The sequence below is a fragment of the Trichechus manatus genome, unplaced genomic scaffold (genome assembly GCF_000243295.1).
Source record: "Trichechus manatus latirostris isolate Lorelei unplaced genomic scaffold, TriManLat1.0 scaffold00199, whole genome shotgun sequence".
In the NCBI taxonomy this organism is placed as follows: domain Eukaryota; kingdom Metazoa; phylum Chordata; class Mammalia; order Sirenia; family Trichechidae; genus Trichechus; species Trichechus manatus.
The window spans coordinates 446,182-467,470 of record NW_004444135.1 but is presented as its reverse complement, the minus strand read 5'-3'; the positions used below and the strand labels follow the sequence as shown (position 1 = coordinate 467,470).

Here is a 21,289-nt window from a genome sequence, read left to right as displayed (position 1 = left end):
TCTTTTTAATTATTAAAAATAAATAAATAAATAAAATCCACTCTTTATTATTTCCAAAGATGTAGGGAAGCTATATTGAGAAAAAGCCCAGACTCTAAGTTAATATTGGAAAGAAAACTACTTAATTTTGAGATGAACTTATGTATTTTATATCATATTTACATTCTTAGTTATTTTGGGTAAACTAATGCTAAATACAAAATGAGAATCATACTAATCAAGTGTAGATAGGAATAATTGATACTATGGGAACACTACAAATAATTTACAAAGTGGATAATCCACAGATGAATAACTGAGAGCTGATTTAACATCAGTTTCAGATCAATAACTTTACAAATAGGGAATTCTACTTTGTTTATAAAATATTAATTTTCGATAAATTACCTTGTATCCTTTAATGTTTAATAAAAAAAAAAGGTTCTTAATTAAGATTAATGTTTCAAGAATGAATTAAAAAAAGTTTCTCATTTGAACTAAACTATATAATACCCTACTAATTCTGTGATATTTTAAAAAATTCTGTGATAATTTTAAATAAACTTCTATTTTAACCGCCTCATTTTAGAAGGAATTCTACAGGCATGAAATACTCACCTAAAAGTGCATTTTTTCCATGATCATCTGGTAGAAATCGCTTGTCTACAGCACAAACTAGGATGTGTTCAGGAAGATTGGGAGACTTGGCCCCCACCAGCAGGAATCCTGCTGGGATGTCAATTTGTTCCATACACAGCGATACCAAACGCAAATCCTTTCCCGCTTGACAAAAACCTAAAACAGATAAAAAGGACACACTGACCTGATAGAATGGGAGAAAAATGTGGAGCAGAACCTCAAATTCCTAAAACAACAACAACAAAACCCCTGGTGGCACAGTGGTTAAGAGCTCGACTGCTAATTAAAAGGTTGGCAGTTTGAATCCCCCAGCTGCTCCCTGGAGACTCTATGGGGCAGTTCTACTCTGAACTGACTCAATGTCAACAGGTTTGGTTATTTTTTTGGTTTACTGAACTGGTTGAGACTGGAGGACTCCCTGAGACTATTGCGCTGAGATACTCTTTCAACCTTAAACTGAAACTAATGGCTGAGTCACCTTTAGCTAAATAACAAATTGGCTCAAAAAACAATGAATATCACCCGTAAGTACTGTGCTCCTTTAAAAAATCACTTATATGAGACCAGATGGTCAACAATTACTTTACAACAAGATGAGAATGTAAGGTGGCAGGGAAACCAGATTAATTAACCAGAATGGAAATGAATGTTCACATACTATGAAGAATATAACCAATGTCACTGAACAACTTATGTAGAAATTGTTGAATGGGAACCTAAACTGCTGTGTAAACCTTCACCAAAAACACAATAAAATATTATTTAAAAAAAAAGGACACAGTAAAATGTTTTTCCAGTCCTGACTCAGTGACCTCATGTGTGTCAGAGTAGAACTATGCTCCATGGGGATTTCAATGGCTGATTTTTCAGGCCTTTCTTCTGAAGTGCTTCTGGGTGGACTTGATCTTCCAACCTTTTAGTTAGCAGCCAAGTATGTTAACCACTGCATTACCCAGGCATCTCAGAAATGTTTATAACCCTTTTGGAGATTAATTTACTTGTCACTATTAAGCACTAAATTTAAAGTCCATATACTGCAACCAGAAGACAAATCTCTCATATGCGCCCCTCGGAGCACAGTGGAAAAGACACTAAAAGGAGATCTTTTCATCTGTTCAGCCAACATTGATGACTTATTTTCTGGCCCATGGGTAAGGCAATGATAAAAAAAAAAAGTGAACTTATTTTCATGTGCACATAAAATAGTAATTTTTTTTTTTTTAATGCAAACTGAATTCTCTAAATAGGGAAAATCATAGAAAGAGCTGCTCTTCATTTCACAGAGGAAAAAACTGAAGTGCAGAGTTTGCTACCTCATACATGACCGGGCCAGAACTAAAACTCAGAACTGTCAGATTATTTCCATTAAATATGACATGACATCACAAAACATAACAAAACCTTATAACCACTTTGTGTACCATAATGTATTACAATAATTCATTAGTTCTTGATTTACTAATCCAACATTTGCAACAGATGCTGTTCTAGGCTGGTGGATACAGAGTTGACCAAAAAGTATTTCCTTCTAAGAACTCACATTGTAATCTATTGGAAGAATGAGAAGGACCTAATAAATAATGACAAAACAATGTTACAGAGGACATCTATTGTTCTGCTGCAGAGCACTCCTCTCTACAACAAAACCAAAAAACCAAACCTGTTGCCATTGAGTTGATTCTGACTCATAGTGACCCTACAGGACAGAGCAGAACTGCCCCACAGGGTTTCCAAGCAGTGGATGGTAGATTCAAACTGCTGACCTTTTGGTTAGCAGCCAAGCTCTTAACCACTGCGCCACCCCTCTCTATACCCTCTGGGAGATGATCCTCCCTGCACTCTAATCAGAGTCCTTGGGTGGCAGGAACAGTTAATGCACTCAGCTGTTAACCAAAAGGTTGACTGAGTTCATCCAGAAGCATCTCATAAGAAAGGCCTGATGATCCACTTCTGAAAAATCAGCCATTGAAATCCTTCTGAAGTACAATTCTACTCTGACACACATGGGGTCACCATGAGTCAGAGCTGACTCCACAGCAACCGGGTTTGTTTGTTCGTGTGTGTGTTTGCACTCTAATTATATGATCTTCTAAGGAGTTGTGATACGCTAGACTGACCTAAAAGCTGGAACCTGACCCACGCTGGACCACTTTAGTACCCTACCTTTCTGACCATAGTGGATTAGTTTAAGAGTGGGCACCTGACATAAGCCAGGCCAATCAAAGCCTTTTCCCTGGGAATTCTGAACATCGAGTCAGGAGAGCCTGGCTCAGTTCACTCTGTTGGTCACCATGTTCTTTGCCACATGAGAGACGCCTGTCAACAGAGATAGGAGGGAGAATGTTCTGGCAGTGTTTGAATCCCTAAAGCCCAGTTATATCTGACTTTGCCATGGTTTGGTCATGAAACCTTTTATTTGGAATTCTTCCAATAATTTCTTCATTTTACCTAAGCTAGTTTGAGTTATTATACTCAAAGTAGTACTGAATTTATGGACCATGTCAAGAACAGATTTGATGAACTGAATGCTAATGACAGAAGACCAGATGAGTTGTAGAAGGACATCATACAGACATCACACAGGAAGAAAGCAAGAGGTCATTAAAAAGACAGGAAAGAAAGAAAAGACCAAAATGGATGTCAGAAGAGACTCTGTAACTTGCTCTTGAACATCAAGTAGCTAAAGCAAATGGAAGAAATGATGAAGTAAAAGAGCTGAACAGAAGATTTCAAAGGGTGGCTCAAGAAGACAACGTATTATAATGATAAGTGCAAAGACAGAGTCAGAAAACTAAAAGGAAAAACACGCTTGGCATTTCTCAAGCTGAAAGATCTGAAGAAAAAATTCAAGCCTTGAGTTGCAATATTAAAGGATTCTATGGGAAAAATATTAAATGATGCAGGAAGCATCAAAAGAAGACGGAAGGAATACAGAGAGTCACTACACCAAAAAGAACTGGTCAACATACAACCATTTCAGGAGGTGGTATATGATCAGGAACCAATGGTACTGAAGGAAGAGGTCCAAGCTGCACTGAAGGAACTGGGGAAAAACAAGGCTCCCGGAATTGACAGAATACCAACTGAGAAGTTTCAGTGAACAGATGCAGCGCTGGAAGTGCTCACTCATCTATGCAAAGAAATGTAGAAGACAGCTACCTGACCAACCGACTGGAAGAGATCCGTACTTATGCCAATTCAAAAGAAAGGTGATCCAACCGAATGCAGAAATTATCGAACGATATCATTAATATAACACACAAGTAAAATTTTGCTGAAGATCATTCAAAAGCAGCTGCAGCAGTACATCGACAGGGAACTGCCAGAAATTCAAGTCAGATTCAAAAGAGGACATGCAACCAGGGATATCATTGCTGATGTCAGATGGATCCCGACTGAATGTAGAGAATATCAAAAAGATGTTTACCTGTGTTTTACTGACTACGCAAAGGCATTTGATTGTGTGGATCATAACAAATTATGGGTAACACAGAAAAGAGCAGGAATTCTAGAACACTTAATTGTGCTCAAGAGGCAGTCATTCAAACAGAACAAAGGGATAATGAGTGGTTTAAAGCCAGGAATGGTGTGTGTCAGTGTTGTATCCTGTCACCATACTTATTCAGTCTGTATGCTGAGCAAATAATGTGAGAAGCTGGACTATATGAACAAGAACGGGGCATCAAGACTGAGGGAAGACTCATTAACCAGATGACACAAACTTGCTTGCTAAAAATGAAGAGGACTTGAAGCAAGTATTACTGATGAAGATCAAAGACTACAGCCTTCAGTACGGATTACACCTCAACATAAAGAAAACAAAAATTCTCACAACTGGAACAATAAGCAACATCATGATAAACGGAGAAAAGATTGATGTTGTCAAGGATTTCATTTTACTTGGATCCACAATCAATGCCCATGCAAGCAGCCGTCAAGAAATCAAACGATGCATTGCACTGGGCAAACCTGCTGCAAAAGACCTCTTTGAAGTGTTAAAAAGCAAAGATAATCACGAAGGTGCGCCTGACCCCAGCCATGGTGTTTTCAATCGCCTCCTATGCATGTGAAAGCTGGACAATGAATAAAGAAGTCTGAAGAAGAATTGATGCCTCTGAATTATGGTGTTGGCAAATAATACTAAATATACCATGGGCTGCCAAAGAACAAACAAATCTGTCTTGGAAGAAACCAGCCAGAATGCTCCTTAGAAGCAAGGATGGTGAGGCTATGTCTCACATTCTTTGGATATGTTATCAGAAGGGGTCAGTCCCTTGAGAAGGACATCTTGCTTGGTAAAGTAAAGGTCAGCGAAAAAGAGGAATACCCTCAATGAGACGGATTGACAGTGGCTGCAACAATGGGCTCAAGCATAACAATGAATGTGAGGATGGCGCAGGACTGGGTAGTGTTTTGTTCTGTTGGACATAGAGTCGCTGTGAGTTAGAACACAACCCCACCTAACAACAACAGTTTGAGTTGGGTTTTTGTCACTTGCAACCAAAAGAGGCTGTATAGAAGTATGATTAATGCTATTTCAGGGGGTTGTGGGAGCATGGAGGACAGACATCTAACTCTCCACACACAAACCTGAGATCACCATCATCATTGCCCAATACAAAGTAAGGAAGACCCATGCTAGATTCTTCTAAAAGCATCAACTTATCTTATGATTTTGAACAAAGGTCAACAAATAGTTGAATTCCACCAGTTAGTACGTGAGAAATAAAAGAGAAACCACTATCGAAAAACTGTATGAGTCACAGTGAATATAAATCTATTATATGGTTTGGATCATCAAACTTCAAAAGCGATATAATGAAATTGGTAAAAGTCAACAGAAGAAAGACAGATAATCAAGACACTGGGTCTTAACCATTTCAAGCTTGCAGACAGATCCCCTTTTAACATTAAAAATTTTTCAAATTTAACTTTTCTGTATTCATCAATTGAAAAAAATTAAAAAGTTATTATGAATTCTTTAATAATTTTAAATGAATCTGCATTTTGTTATTCACAATATCATCTCAATCTATTTGAAAAGCTATCATGTATATATGTGAGTTGTATTACATCTTCAATTTTGTGGTGCAATTACTTTTGTGTATGGCCTTTCTAGCCATGGTCTTGTAACTCCCACCCAGATGGTGTGATAGGATAACTGTGGCCTACCAAGGGGATTGGTCAGTTTTGCCTTAAAAGAGAGCCAATTCCATAGCAGAGAGGGAGAGCCCACCGCCATCAAAGAAGGAGAGAACTACAGCAGAGACCCACAGAAGATGGTGCAGTGGGCTTCCCAGCCTATGAAGCAAGACAGCTGAGTGCCTTTGGGTGGAGACTGAGGGCCAGGGAGGAGTTTATGCCTGACCCACGAATTCTGGACTTGCCAGTCTCCACAACCGCGTGAGCCATTTCCTTTATATGGTTCATCAGTTCTGTGAGATGTTGCAGGGAACCCAAGACAGGAGGGAGAGTACTGAGGGAAGAAGGAATAGTTGATGTTTGAGATGATGGAGTGGTACAGCAGCTTGGAAAAGTTAGACTTGTGGAACATCTTTAACTTCCGCCTCATAGGAACCATGGAATTCCTTGAAAAAATTCTTCTGCATCCACTTCCATTAAATTCACTTATTGAGAAGTTGAGAAGTGATGATAATGACGATGATGATATTGATGGCAGTTAAAATTTATGGTGCACTTACTAAGTCAGACAAGGTACTACACACTGTACGGATTACCTCATTTAATCCTCTCAAAAACTCTAAGTAGATGCTACTATTTCCTTTTCATAGATTGAAAAATTGAGGTTCACAGAAGTTAGGGAACTTGCCCAAGATTATCTAATGAGTTAACAACAATGTCCAGTGATTTAAGACATGAGAAGTTTGCCACATAAGAACAGATACTATTCAATTTAGCAAAATAAAAGCTGAGAATAGTTATGCTCCAGCATTAAAACTATGAGGGATGAACACAGGCTTTTTCACCAAAATCTAAAATACTAAATCTAGGAGGCATTTTGAAGTACTGAAAAGAGGACAAAATTTTTTTTTTAATCGAAAGAATTACTAATTTGCATATAGACCATAAATCTGCATGTTTCCCAAATAAGTGGCACCTTTATTATAAGTATGACTTACTCCAAAAGGCAGAACACATAAACTATCATCCCGAAAGGTTTAAATTCAGTGATGAGAGGTTCATGATTGCCTATTAATAGAAAACAGGATGCTTGGGTAGCTGTTTCTTTTCACCAAGGAGTAGTAGTGCAACTCTGACTCGTTCTACATCAGAAAGAGTGAACTAGATGGAACCACAAGTCTGTAGCCATTTGCAAATTATTTCAAGTTTTATAAAACATTAGAACAACATGGAATCTCAAGACCATCTGACCTCAAGATTATTTTCCAACAAGTGGCTATCCTATTCCCAGGGATTTATTAAGGTGTTCCAAGATACTTGGGAATTAAAAATGAAATTTAAATACACATCATTACCAATTTCTAAAAACTCATAAATAGTTATTCTACTATTCTACTTTCAAAACAGAACGCTCTGCAGGCTTTCAAGCCAACACATGTAGGGTTAATTAGTGGAAACCAGGTTAGTGTGCTCATGACTCACTCAGCTGAACCTCATATTATTGTGTGGTTTTGACCATTACACAATTTTAAATTATTAGTCATATGTAATGATATGCTGCTTAATTTATACCAATAACAGGCTGTCGGCTAAAGATAAGAAGCTCAGGGAATGCTGCTTGTGTTCATGAACACAAAAATAGTAATTTTACAAATGCCTAAAGTTGTTCTTTGCTAGATATGAAAGTTAGATTCATTCCCCACCTCCACTCACCAAGTTACAAGGTTGTCTAAAATGCACCAATATGTTTCTAGGACATCAACAAACCAATATGTAAAAGGTAAAACTGTAGTGGTCATTATAATCTAATTTGGCTTTTCATATATAGGTGAAAAAGGACTAGCTCTTTCAGCAGCATATTATTTGCAGAAAAGTTCCTACAACAGCAGCCTGAAACTTTCTAGCTTATCACATAGAGCGAACGTGCAAAAATTATAAAAATAAACTAGTACTTCTACCAGAACCTTTGAGACATAGCAAAAGCACTGCTCAGAGGTCAATTAATAGCAATAAATGCTCACATCCAAAAAGAAGACAGGGCCAAAATCAAAACATTAACCCTACAACTCGAACAAATAGAGAGCAGCAAAAGAAGCCCTCGGGCACCAGAAGAAAGCAAATTATAAAAACTAGAGCAGAAATAAACGAAATAGAGAATAGAAAAACAACTGGAAGAGTCAACAAAGACCAAAAGCAGGTTCTTTGAAAATATCAACAAAATCGATAAAACCATTGGCCAAGCTAACAAAAGTAAAACAGGAGAGGAAGCAAATAACCTGAATAAGAAATGAGATGGCTGATATCACAACAGACCCAACTGAAATTTAAAGAATCATAACAGAACACCATGAAAAACTATACTCCAACAAATTTGAAAACCTAGAGGAAATGGACAAATTTCTAAAAGTCACTACCTACCTAAACTAACACAAACTGAGGTAGAACAACTAAATAAACCTATAACAGAAGAAGAGATTGAAGACGTAATTAAAAAACTCCCAACAACAAAAAATAAACTAGTACTAGTACTATGGAGTAGCTGTACTCTACACACATGGAGTTGCCATGATTTGGAATTAATTTGACAGCAACTAACACCAATAATTCTTATAACCCTGAAGTGTAGAAATTCCAAAATTTGTGTATTAAAAGTAGATTTTGCCTTTTTTTGATGCTGAAAAACATTTATTATACATTTTGATCTCCACAGCCTTCAAAAAAAGGTATATTTTATTTTTGATTTGTCAACAATATGTGCTTTTCTTACACAATCAATTTAAAATAGAATTGATTAGCATTTATTAAATGAGAAGTACACATTTTTTCTTACATAGCAGAATAATACCTAAAAGTATATTAATATACCAATTGCTGTTGAGTCAATTCCAACTCATGGAGAGACCCCATGTGTGTCTGAGTAGAACTATGCTCCATAGGGTTTTCCATGGCTAATTTTTCAAAAGTAGGTTGCCAGGTCTTTCTTCTGAGGTGTCTCTGGGTAGACTCAAACCTTCGATCTTCCAGTAAGCAGTCAAGCGCATTGACCATTTGCACCACTCAGGGACTCTATTAATATTCCCATCTAAAATAAATGCTTTCTACTTAAAATCGATTCTTTATCACATGCCATGTAAAGACAGAATAAGTTTTAAAATCTTCAGGGGTTCAAAACATTATTCTATGACAAAGATTTGTGAGTAAGATTGTGAGTTAAAAATGGGGGAACACTAATCTATTTCAAACTCTTCAGTATGAAATGAGGAAGTCTGGGCCCAGAAAAGTCAGGAAAATGGCCCAAGGTCAAATACCAGCAATCAGACTCCAGGTTAGATGCCCCTTCATCCTCATTAACACCTCTTTAACTCATATATAATGCTTCACCTTCCCCTAGTCTGATGTCAGACACTCTCCTGTAACTTCTTTCTTGCCTATTTTTGCGGTGTCCTATCACCCACCTGGAGCCTCGTGGTGCAGTCATTAAGCATTCACCTGCTAACCAAAAGGCAGGCAGTTTGAACACACCAGCCAATTCTTGGAAACCCTATAGGGCAGTTCTACTCTGTCCTATAGGGTCGCTATGAGTTGGAATCGACTTGATGGAAAATTTTTTTTTTTTTAAATCACCCAAGTGGAGCCCTGGTGGTGCAGTGGTTAAGAGATTGGCTGCTGACCAAAAGGTTAGCAGTTCAAATCTACCAGTTGCTCCTTGGAAGCCCTATGGGGCAGTTCTACTCAGTCCTACAGGGTCACTACGAGTCGAAACCAACTTGACAGCAATGGGTTATCACCCAACTTCCCTTAGTCCTTTCCAGGTTGAGGCTGGGGCACTTGCTACCCCAGTCCCTGCTAGTCATGGAATAAGTCAACAACCACCAATTTTATACTTGCCGATAAATCTTAAAATCATGGATATGCAAACCACACAGGTAATCCATGGCTACGGAGTGACATTTCTGGTGAGATTTCTCAAGGCCGTACACTGCAGCAGAGGGAGATTAAGGGGGAAAGCACAAATTTGTTTCCAGGCTAAACAGGAACGGAATCAAAAAGGCGTAGTCAGTGTGGTAAATGCCTGAAGAAAGTAGGATTTTCTGTAGAAGAAAGATTATTTCAGAGATTTCCGTGGCAAAAGGAAAATGAGACAGTCCATTCAAATGAAGCAGCACGCACAGTTTTTCGGAGGGTTTTCCCATTTATGATATGGGGACACCTAGAGGTCAAAAGTAACAATTATTATACAATGACTAGATTACATGAGAAACATGTTTTCTAGCCTCTTTCTCCTAAAAAAAATTTCCAATAGGTGCCTGTGACAATGAACAGAGAAAATGTCCTATTTTATGCCTAAAAAACAAAAACAAAAACCCCACATTGATGGGGGTATGTCAAAGGAGCACAGGACTTGGCTGAAAGAGCTCCCAAAGGCCAAAGCTGGTACAATTTGAGTCAGAAAATAAAGCAGTACTGGATTATGACCCAAAGTACAAAATAAATACTCATGAGTCTTGACTGATACAAATAAACAATTAATAACTGAGGGAAACAGGAAAAAAAAAACAAAAAACCATTGCCATCAGGTGGATTACAACTCACAGCAACCCTACAGGACAGAGAATTGCCCCATGGGGTTTTCAAGGAGCAGCTGGTGGATTTGAACTGCGGACCTTTTGGTTAGCAGCTGCGCTCTTAACCACTGTACCACCGGGGCTCCAATAAGACAGAAGAGACAAATCTCCCCAGCAGCAGAATTCCAAACAATTTAAGTGGATACTCTGCCCTCCAGGAGGTGGAGCATACATCCCCACTTCTTCTTCTTAAGTGTGGGCTGGGCATAATGACTTTCTTCACTATGCATGGGCAGGGGGAGGGAGAGAAGGAAGTAACTTTACAGCGGAGAAAAGTGACAAGCATTACCTCAGCCAGGTGATCAAGGTAAACATCAACAGTCATAAATCACGTTCATACCCTTGCTACGATGTGATGAAAATGGCACTTTACCTCTGTGATCTTCCTCCCCCAAACCCACAACCCCAGAATAATCAGGAGAAAAACATGGACAAATTCCAGTGGAGGGTCATCCTATAATATACCTGACTACTACTTCTCAAAACTGTCAAGGCCATTGAAAAGAAGGAAAGTCTGAAAAACTGTCAGAGCCAAGAGGAGCCGAAGGAGACATCAAACAAAATGAAATGTGGTATCCTGGATGGGATTCTGGGACAGAAAAAGGACCTTAGGGAAAAACTGTGGTGGTTGTTGTTGGTTGCCGTTGAGTCGATTCCAATCCATGGCAACCCCATTGTGCAGAGTAGAACTGTTCCAAAGGGTTTTCAAGGCTGTGACCTTTCCGAAGCAGATCACCGGGCTCGTCTTCTGAGGTGTCTCTGGGGGGGTCTGAACCGTCAACTTTCCGGCTAGTAGTCAAATGCTTAACCATCTGCACCACCCAGGGTAAAAACTAAGCAATCTGAATAAACTACGGACTTTATTATTAAAATCAATAAAAATGTATCAATATTGGTACATTAACTGTAACAAATGTACTATACTAAATCCAAAAACTAAACCAGTTGCGGTTGAGTTGATTCCAACTCATGGCCACCCCATGCGCTTCAGAGTAGAACTGCTCCAGAGGATTTCAAGGCTGTGACCTTTCGGAAGCGGATCACCAGGCCTTTCTTCCGAAACACCTCTGGGTGGGTTTGAACTGCCAACTTTTCAGTTAGTAGTCTTGGGCTTAACTGTTTACACCACCTCGAGAGTCCTTGTGCTATATACTAACATGTTAATAACAGAGGAAACTATGTGCAGGATGGGTGGGGTGGGAAGTGTACAGAAACTCTGTACTATCTTCTCAGTTCTTCTGCAAATCCAAAACTGTTCTAAAAGTTAGTCTCTTTTATTCGAATGTCTTATTCTATCTCCTTCCACTTTAGTTACTTGCTGGCACAAGCCCCACAGACCATTTAATTAAGAGGAAAGAGAATGAGAGATAGTAAGGAAAAACAAGGCTGAATCTAGGAACAGGGTCAGGAAGAAACCAATCCAAGGCCAAAAATCATTGTTGAATCAAGGAACCAAGTTCAGTTTGTAGTTATTCTGAGAATAAGTTTCTCACCTGCAAAGTATTGGCTTTTTGCTGTGATACCTATTTACTATTTCTTCTAAATCCTCATTCTCAGGATTCAAATCAGCTAATTATATATAGAATATATCATCAGGAATTACTCCCTCAAGGAAAAATTATGTAAAAAACAACATTTAATTTAGTTTTTTTTTTTAAGATTGAAAATAAGGTGTGTGTGTGTGTGTGTGTGTGTGTAAAGCAAGGTGGATAGTTAAAGAATCTACAAAATGTGATTATATATCAAGACTTGTAAAATCCAAAGCTCTGGTGTGGCAGGTAGTTCTTTTCTGCCACTTTTAAATGTATGTCAGACTATTTAATAAACATCAAATATTAAATCTCAATTAAAACCTCAAGCTAAATGAAAAGAAATCTTCCTACTCTGCTGCAGGGTGAATCTGAATTGCATCTGAAATAATCCCTGGATGTGATCTTTCTTTCACAGGCTCCTGAAGATCCACGAAAGAGTACCCTAAGGGAAGATCTAAGCCTGTTTACTGCACACAAGGAGAGAGAGATAAGTTATCCACACGTGCATACAAATAACAATTTATTTCACACACCTGCCTCCCAAATAGTTTCATTTTCTGAGAGTAATACTGAAATACTGCTCTAAAACCTAGGCTCTTGCAGAGTAAACAATTTTAATAAAAAAGGGAATAACAGGAGAGGGCTCTTCTTTATAAACTTCATTGGCATTTCCTTACGAAAACAGCCAAGGTTTTCACTTCACAGAAGGAGATTTGCATTCTCCAATTATCTTCAACTTGAAGGTTACAGAGTAAACTAAGAGGGGGAGGGGAAAATTTACCAAAACAGCTGTAAACACAAAACTAAAGAAATCAAAGCAGTCTTGGGGGCTGAAAATTTGGTTGTCCTTCTCCCCTTAGACAATCAACTGCCTCTCAGCAGGGTAGGAACCTACACTATTGCAATAATTTACATAAGGAATTAGCAACCAAAATTTACATCTGAATGGTAACTCCCCACCCCCACCCCAGCAGCACATCAGGTGTTAAGTATCTGCTTATCTAAACTGCCTCTAAAAATAGCTTTACCTTCTTTTAAGCCTTAGGTAAACAGAGGATTTCCCACCAAGTGTGGTGGTATGCTGAAGCATGTCCAGCCATTATATTGCCTTATTTCACTGCCATTTTATAAGGGAAATTTCAAGGCTGTTCTTCATCCGAGTGAGAAGACTCTTAGAAGGATCTTAGAATAAGCCAAAACGGAAAGAGCTATGGACAAACTATAAACTCTCAAATTATAAACTGTGCTTTTTGTTTTAAATGCCCATCCCCAGGTGAATTAAAGTGGGGTGGGGGAGAAATACATGATAAAAGAACTGTTCCTTCTTGTTCAAACCCCTGCTGATAATTTGCATTTCTAAGAAGTTCCCAAAAAACCAAAAACAAAACCCACTGCAGCGGAGTTGATTCTGACTCATAGTGACCCTACAGGACAGAGTACAACTGCCCCATAGGATGTCCAAGGACCCTCTGGTGGATTCGAACTGCCAAGATTTGGTAAGTGGCTGAGCTCTTAACCAATGCGCCACCAGGACTCCAAAGCAATGCTAATATTGTTGGTTAAGGACCAATTCTGAGAACCACTAGTAGAGCAGTGGTTCTGAAAAATTTATTATAAATAAGAATCACCTGGGAATCTTGTTAAACTGTAGATTCTGATTCAGTATATCTGGGGTGGAAATGCAAATTTTCAGCAGGGGTTCGACCAGAACGAACTGGTTCGAAGCCCTGAAAATAACAGATATATAATTAATTATAAGACACTAAAGTAGCTGACATAGGGATCTAAGTGTAGAACTAGTGCTTTTTGGGTTGTCTTGGTATCTGAATCTTGTGCTTGGGTTTTTAGTTGTCAGAAATGGCACTTCCAAGTTTCTTTCATCTTTCAAATAATGATTACCCTTCCCTTACACTTTACATAATTTCTACAGGTTAAGAGTAGTATTCTCGTGTTTTAAAATTCAAGAAATATTTGCTATCTACTATGTTAATGAGTTTATATCTTGATGAGTACTAAGCAGCTTTCCATACCTGGTTATAAATAATACCAGTGCCAGATACCCTAAGAGGCAAATTAACAGCATACTTAGAGCACAGGAAAAACAGGGGAAGCCCTCCCTCCATATTTTGGTATAAAATTTGGTATCTCAAAATTAGCCTCTAGAGCTTTTACTCTGGTTCTATTTAATTCTCAAATATAATGAGATTTCTCAATGAGAACCCAACAATATTTTAAGCACTACTTAACCTTCTAGTTGTTACTTGATAAATATGAGTTCACTGATCCACTAAACCATAGGCATGAAAATGCATATAAAGTAGGTAAGTAGAAACAATGCCAAGTCACCTCCCACCTTTCCACAGGTTTACAGGCCTGTATTACATCAATAATGAATACATCAATATATATGTTAAGTCTGGATAAACAAACCCAATCATATCTGGAAGCAAGTTCATAAGCAATGATGTGTTGGAGACAGGCCCAACTCAAAGAGCAGTAATACTAATTGCTAGAGATCACTGCTTGATATTTTGCCACTACTGGATTTTACTGAATCAGGCATACACAAACTAGGAGAATTAAAGTCAAGAGAAAATAATGCTACAAAACAGTGTAAACTCATTTATCTGGTTGTGCAAATTTGAATCTCTATCCCAAATTATTTGCACTTCAAGCTTTATAGGGAGACTATCTTGAGATTTTATCCCCCGTCTTTCATTCACTCCCAGATTTTTATACACTGGAATCATCTCAGGTCCAAGTCAGTCTGGGTGTAAAAGTTGTGCTGTGGCTAGCCTGGAGCCCTGGTGGTGCAGTGGTTAAGCGTTTGGCTGCTAACGAAAAGAATTCAGATTCACCAGCCGCTGGTTGGAAACCCTATGGGGCAGTTCAATCGACTCGACAGCAACAGGTTTGGTTTTGGTTTTTGGTATGGCTAATCTGGATAAAGTCGAGCTCATATATTAACTAGGCTGTGATGGTCAGAAAATAGCACTGTATATCACTAAATGGAGGAAAGGGGGTATAATTTAAATTGTGATAACATTAAATCCATGAAATACTGAAAATGCTTTATACTAGAGTTTTCTTATTAAAAGCACGGTTCAAGACTTGGTGGAAGAGGAGATTGACACTGATAAATAAAATGGGATTGTCAAAATATTTACATTTTTATCCTCCATAGATAATAATAAACTGAATGCATTTGGAAATGGAGTTGAAAGACGTAGGAAGGGGGAACATGAAAAAAGCTCCTAAAATATTTGCATTCTTACAGGAAGTATACAGAGCAATGGAAAAGCCCTGGACTGAGTCTAGGCTTGCCTCTGCTACATGCCATGTCAGAGAAGTCATTCAACTGCTGTGAATCTCTCTTCATCTATAAGATGGGGCGATAATATGTGCTGTGCTGTATTATAGTGTTCTTACGGACACCTGCTGGAAGATAATCTGAGTGAGAGTGTAATCACTCCTCATTCCTTTCCATAATTCCCTGTTTCCAGCCCTGAGCACCACGTGTAATGATCAGAAACTAGCCAGACAATACTAGAGGGATTGAAAAAAACAAAACTGAAACCCACCATCTGTAGTGCAAGATCCCTCTGGGGCAGGTTTTTGTGAATAGGGAATTGGTGGGCTATTTGATTCAGACATTTCTTCATCATCTTCATCATCTTCCATTTCATTAGCTGTCAGACTGTTAGAAAAATCCAGACTTCCATTTTGAGTGTAGCGGTGTACCAAATCTTTATCCAGATCCTCCACCTTAGGTTTTACATCTGGGTAAGCAAATAAATCATAGCTAATTTAATAACTAAAAAATGCTTATGGAGAAATAATCAAAAGAAAAATTCATAGTTCTGAAAAGCATATCTGAGGAAAGGCAGACTAGTGTTTTTTAATATTTAACTGAATTTATTTCAGAAATCCCTAGATTTCTGGAGTCCCCACTTCTTTAAAAGGAGTCTAGAAATTTGTGTGATTGAGAAACTTACCTGCAGATGAGAAAGGATGCTGGTCTGGGTCCAAGTATAGCTGAGAAAAAATTGGCCGTGGTACCACACTACTACATCTGAGCGAGGCTTCTATGGAGTTGTGGAGAGCTTCCTCAAATCGAGCAGATTTCAGCTGCCCAGCATATGAATTCCCCATGGTCTACACCCCCCACATACACCAAAGAAAAAGAGGAAGAAAGAAAAAGAAAATGGATATAATTAGAGGGTTACATCTGCAAAGTAGATATATAGCTAAAAAGGAACTATATCCATATATTTTAAGATATGAACTACATGGACTGTACCCATTTATCTTGTTAAGACAAGTTGTGTAAGTTTTATAACTTGTATAAGTTGTAAGTTATACGTTATATAACTTGTATAAGTTGTCTGTTGTATCATTTTTGCTTTTCGTCTTTACAGCCCAAATCATTTCAAAAAACCCCTCTAAAGGATCTTGTATCTGAGAATCAAACAGTAATAAATGCCTTAAGTCAAGGCTTTCCAACCAGTAAATCAAGATTGACCTGTCAATCGTGAAGCCCAACCTGGTTCGCAGTGTGGGTATAACCCAAAAAAAAAACCAAACCCACTGCAGTTGAGTTGATTCCAACTCAAAGCAACCCTATAGGATGGAGTGGAACTGTCCCATAGGGTTTCCAAGCCTGTAAATCTTTACGGAAGCAGGCTGCCACATCTGCTGTACATCCTCCTTAAAATTCCTGGGCTACCATAACCCCACACCAACTCTCTCAGTGGTTACAGAGTAAATGTCTAATTACTTCTCTTTCTCTACTAGGGGGAAAAAACAAAGACCTTCCTTTGGGGAAAAAATGGGAGCTTTATGATAATATATTTAATTCACAAATTTCTGAAAGGAAGATTTGAGTTTTTCAAACTCAAAGAACACATGTATGTACTACTAGTATTTATTTGAAAAACACTGTTGTTTCTTTTGCTCCATCTGAAGCACAGTATTATTTGGGATTCTCTGGGAAAGTATGCGGTAAGAAGTCTTGAAGGCATGGCCTTTACTTCCTATAGCACTTTGTATAGCACTTGTTAGTTACAAAAATTTCTGCGTATATCAATAATAACTACAGTTTATTGAGTGGTAACTTTTGGCTAGACCAGCGAGTCTCAAAGAATGGCCTGGGGTCCCTTTCAGGGGTTCCCTGAGGTTAAAACTATTTTCAAAACATTACTAAAATATTATTTGCCTTTTTTACTCGTAGTCTCTCATATGTGTACAGTGGGGTTTTCCAGAGGCCACATGATAGGCTACTCTTTTCACTAATTTATTTGGGGGGAAAATAGATTATTAATTTAAAATTTGGTATTTAAAAATTTCTGTTTTAATTTTTTTTATTGTGCTTTAGGTGAAAGTATAGCTCAAGTTAATTTCTCATACAAAAATTTATACACATATTGTCATGTGACATTAGTTGCAATCCCCACAATGTGACAGTACACTCCCCCTTTCCACCCTGGGTTCCCTAGGTTGTCCATTCAACCAGTTCCTGTCCCTTCCTGCCTTCTCATCCTGCTTCCGGACAGGAGATGCCCATTTGGTCTTGTGTATCTGGTTGAACTAAGAAGCACACTCCTCAACGTGCATTATTTTTTGTTTTATAGTCCTGCCTAATCTTTGTTTAATTTTTAATAAATATAACCCATATAAACAAAAATTATTTGGGATCCTCAATAACTTTTAAGAGCGTAAAGGAGCACTGAGACCAAAAATTTGAGAACTGCTGGGCTAGACAGCATAATAAGCACTTGATAAGAATTATCTTATTTAATCCTCAGTATTCTGAAGTAGATATGACCTCTTCTCACTTCACAGATGAAAAAAAATGAGTCTTGGAGAAGCCAAGTGATTTGTCCACTATCACCCAACTGGTAGGGACAGAGCCAGGACATGTGATGACAAATCCTGCACCCCTAGAATATAAGCTCAACTTGGGTATCTCACTTCAAGAAAGGTAATTTTAAGAATACCTTAGTCCCACTTCTTCAATCCAGAAGAGGGACAGATATTAAATTTCAGCTGGAGCGTCACCTCTGATAGACTCCCTGGAGGCAGTCCCTGGAAGACTGGTTGAAAAGTATGCACCTGGGCTCAGCAGGAAAGGGAACTATGCTATGGTCAAATGGTGATGACTCACAAGCAGAGAAAGGGCGATGCATAGCACATCACAACCCTACTCTCTCAAGTTTCCCAAGATTATATGCAAGAGCTCCAGAGGAGATTTTGGTGTTCCTGAGCTGCCTTCATAGCAAAGAAGTCTTCTTACATGAGTCCTAATAGCAGTATGTAGTACACAGTGATTTCCATCAGAATGGCTGGGCTTATCAAAGCTTTATTACAGATTCCTACCATCTGAAGGAAAGGCCAGAATTTATATTTTGAGAACCTTTCTCATAATAGGTAATAGAAAACTAAATGCATAGATTTAAACTACTAGGGTTCTTATTTACAAAAACACATACCCCAATATATATATAGGATATCCAATTAAAAGTTGGAATAAAATCAACAAAGTCTGTCAAACGAAATTTTCCTGAAATACCATGTTTTGGGCTAAGCCCCTAAGACTCCTCACAAATACGACTATAAACATTCAAGTTCTCTGAAGCTCAAAAGCAATGTACGATGAAACCTGTGAGAGCCAGAACTCAGTGGGACTGCCTTGTTCTTCTGGGTCTCGCAAGTTTTTTGCCTTTGACGAGGTGTAGTCTTACCATTTTTCTATTACTTGTTTTAGTGGAAAATATTTGAGTTTTCCTTCTCTGATACATTTCTGCCTTATACAGGTTCCAGCTTTCGCTGGTTTTATTGTATTTTTCAACAGAACCACATACGATTTAAACAGAGCGGGGGATGAAGGAGAAATATGCTGTGTCACTAGTTTACCATCTAAGTCAAAATCCAACAGCCATTTCACCTTTCTTCTTTGCTGAAGGGCGAAAACTACCAGAAACTAGCAGAGTGAACCATGGGATTTCTTATCCATGGAGGACAATGGGATAACTTCAAAGGTGGACCTTTAGCCTTTCTCCAAGGGATCAGTGCCTGGAAATCTTGCCTCTTCTTAATCTATTACCAGCTCAACAAGTTATCTTCCTTTCATCATTGAAAACGAACATTCTCAAAGAGATCGTTTTAGTTTAATAAAGTGCCAAATTATACACGGGAGAACATAATCTCAATCCCTGCCCTTTATAGTTCAAGGAATAATATGGCAAACACATGTGTACAGGGCAAAAATTATGCTGAATAAAAGTATTACGCTGAATAAAACCTGTGAGAGCCAGAACTCGACAGATCTGCCTTGTTTTTCTGGGTCTTGCAAATTTTCCACCTTTGACAGGGCGCAGTTTACCATTTTTCTATCGCTCTCTATTAGTGGAAAATATTTAGTTTTCCTTCTGACAGATTTCTGCCTTACACAGGTTCCAGCTTTCAAAGGTTTTACTGTATTAAATCAGCATAAAAATAGGCAATCAAGTTTTACCCTCATAGAAGATGGGCATAATCCTGCAAGAGCATTTACAATAATCACCAGACTTACTGGTCTGACAGAGATTGGAGGAACCCCCGAGATGGTGGCCCTAAGATACCCTTCTGACCTAGAACTGAAGCCATTCCCAGATACCACCTCACAGCCAAACAACAGACAAGCACATAAGACAAACAATAACACCAGAGAGGAACGTACTCCTTAGAACAATCAATTAAACGAGATCAACAGAGAAATATCTGCCCAAAAAAAAGATGAGAAGGCAGGAAGGGATAGAAAATCAGAATGAAAGGAAACAGGGAACCCAGGGTGGAAACGGGGAGAGTCCTGACACATTGTGGGGAATGAAAGCAAGGTCATCAAACACTTTATGTACGATCGAATGGGAGACTAACTTGCTCGGTAAACTTTCACCTAATGCACAATAAAAAAAAAGAGCATTAGCAATACTCTGATGAAGACAAAGGGAAGTAAGTATCCACGGAACATTCCCTGTCCAGACTTGGTAGAGTAAAAGGAAGCAGCTGACAGTATTCCAAATAAAAACATAACTAGTTTTTTTTTTATGATTAACGATAATATGAAGAATTATAGAATTGAGCCCAGTTTTTTTTTTTTTTTTTTTTTAGTGCTGACTCTGGAGTTTTGCCCTTGATAGTCCAATGCTCCCCCAAAAAGGGTGGAGCTTTGTAATGCGATTTAGTCTTAATATCATAAGCCATAATATTTAAGGTCACTGAAATTGTTGGCATTCCCTGCTGAGACTGCCACCTTCCTTTTCTCTGAAACTCAGAGACTCCAGTGCCTGAGATGGCATAACACCTGCCTGAAAGTCACTGTGAACGGATCTAACTTCAAGCCAAAAGTGGAGAAATAATTTTCGAGGAAGTCATTAGATGGAATGTGACAAGAAACCAGTCTTGTACCTGGCTGACATTAAGTTTATGAGATTGCATTACAGTGAGTGCTTTATTATTGTGAAATTACAACAGAGCAAATGATATTAAATATTTTGTTACAGCACTACAGACCTATGAGATACTAATTGGCACATTTGTGATATTGAGGGGGGTCTCTGAGAAAGGGGTGGTACACAATATGTGGTCTTTCTACACCACTAATTTCTGCTCAAAATGCAGGAGGGATCAAGTACAAAACACCACGACATTTTGATTTGGTGCCTTTCTGTTCTAGACTTTTCCCTTTTTCAACAGAAAGAAGGACAGAGGAAGGGGAGTAAAACAGGCGGCTTCTTTCACTGATGGCTTTAGAAATGGAGACTGGAAAAACAAAGAAAGGAGTAGCTTAGGAATTAGATGCCTGCCAATGTCTGCATGGAGCCCTGCCGGCGCCGTGGTTAAGAGCTCAGGCTGCTACCCAAAGGTTGGCAGTTTGAATCTACCAGGTGCTCCCTGGAAACCCTGTGGGGCAGTTCTACTCTGTCCTATAAGGTCACTATGAGTCGGAACTGACTTGACAGTAATGGGTTTGGGTTTGGTTCTTTAATGTCTGCATGGCCTCTCAAGTCTCCTTTTTCTCTTGAAAATGGAAAGAAGATGCAATACACTTTGAGGGAGACTACTCCTTGAGTTGTAATGTTTTTATTACCTTTTGCCAGGGTTTTGTGGTTAATAATTACCATATTATTAACACAGTAATTACTCTGATGGTAATTATTAAGTACACAGGAGACACGGAGAAAAATGTCTTAAGTGATAAAATTTCCCTTTAACTTATTCCCCAAAGACTTTTTACATTCAAATATCAGAGCATATTTCAGAATACATATTCTTCTTTTAAAAAAGTTAATTTTAAGTTGTATGTGAAGTATATAACACAATAGTAGACATCTA

At 38.4% G+C, this 21,289-nt stretch overlaps 1 protein-coding gene across 1 annotated transcript in view; it reads right to left on the bottom strand.

Annotated features, from left to right (window-relative positions):
- The window catches only part of GREB1L (GREB1 like retinoic acid receptor coactivator), a 167,892-nt gene extending 151,757 nt beyond the window's left edge, over positions 1-16,135 (bottom strand). Inside the window, exons 1-3 of the mRNA XM_004387917.2 lie at positions 15,913-16,135; positions 15,499-15,696; positions 598-774 (exon numbers count right to left, since the gene is read on the bottom strand). Coding sequence (XP_004387974.1) covers positions 598-774; positions 15,499-15,696; positions 15,913-16,069 — 532 coding nt within the window. The 5' untranslated portion in view covers positions 16,070-16,135. The remainder of the gene's footprint in view (positions 1-597; positions 775-15,498; positions 15,697-15,912) is intronic.
- Positions 16,136-21,289: the final 5,154 nt, after the last annotated feature.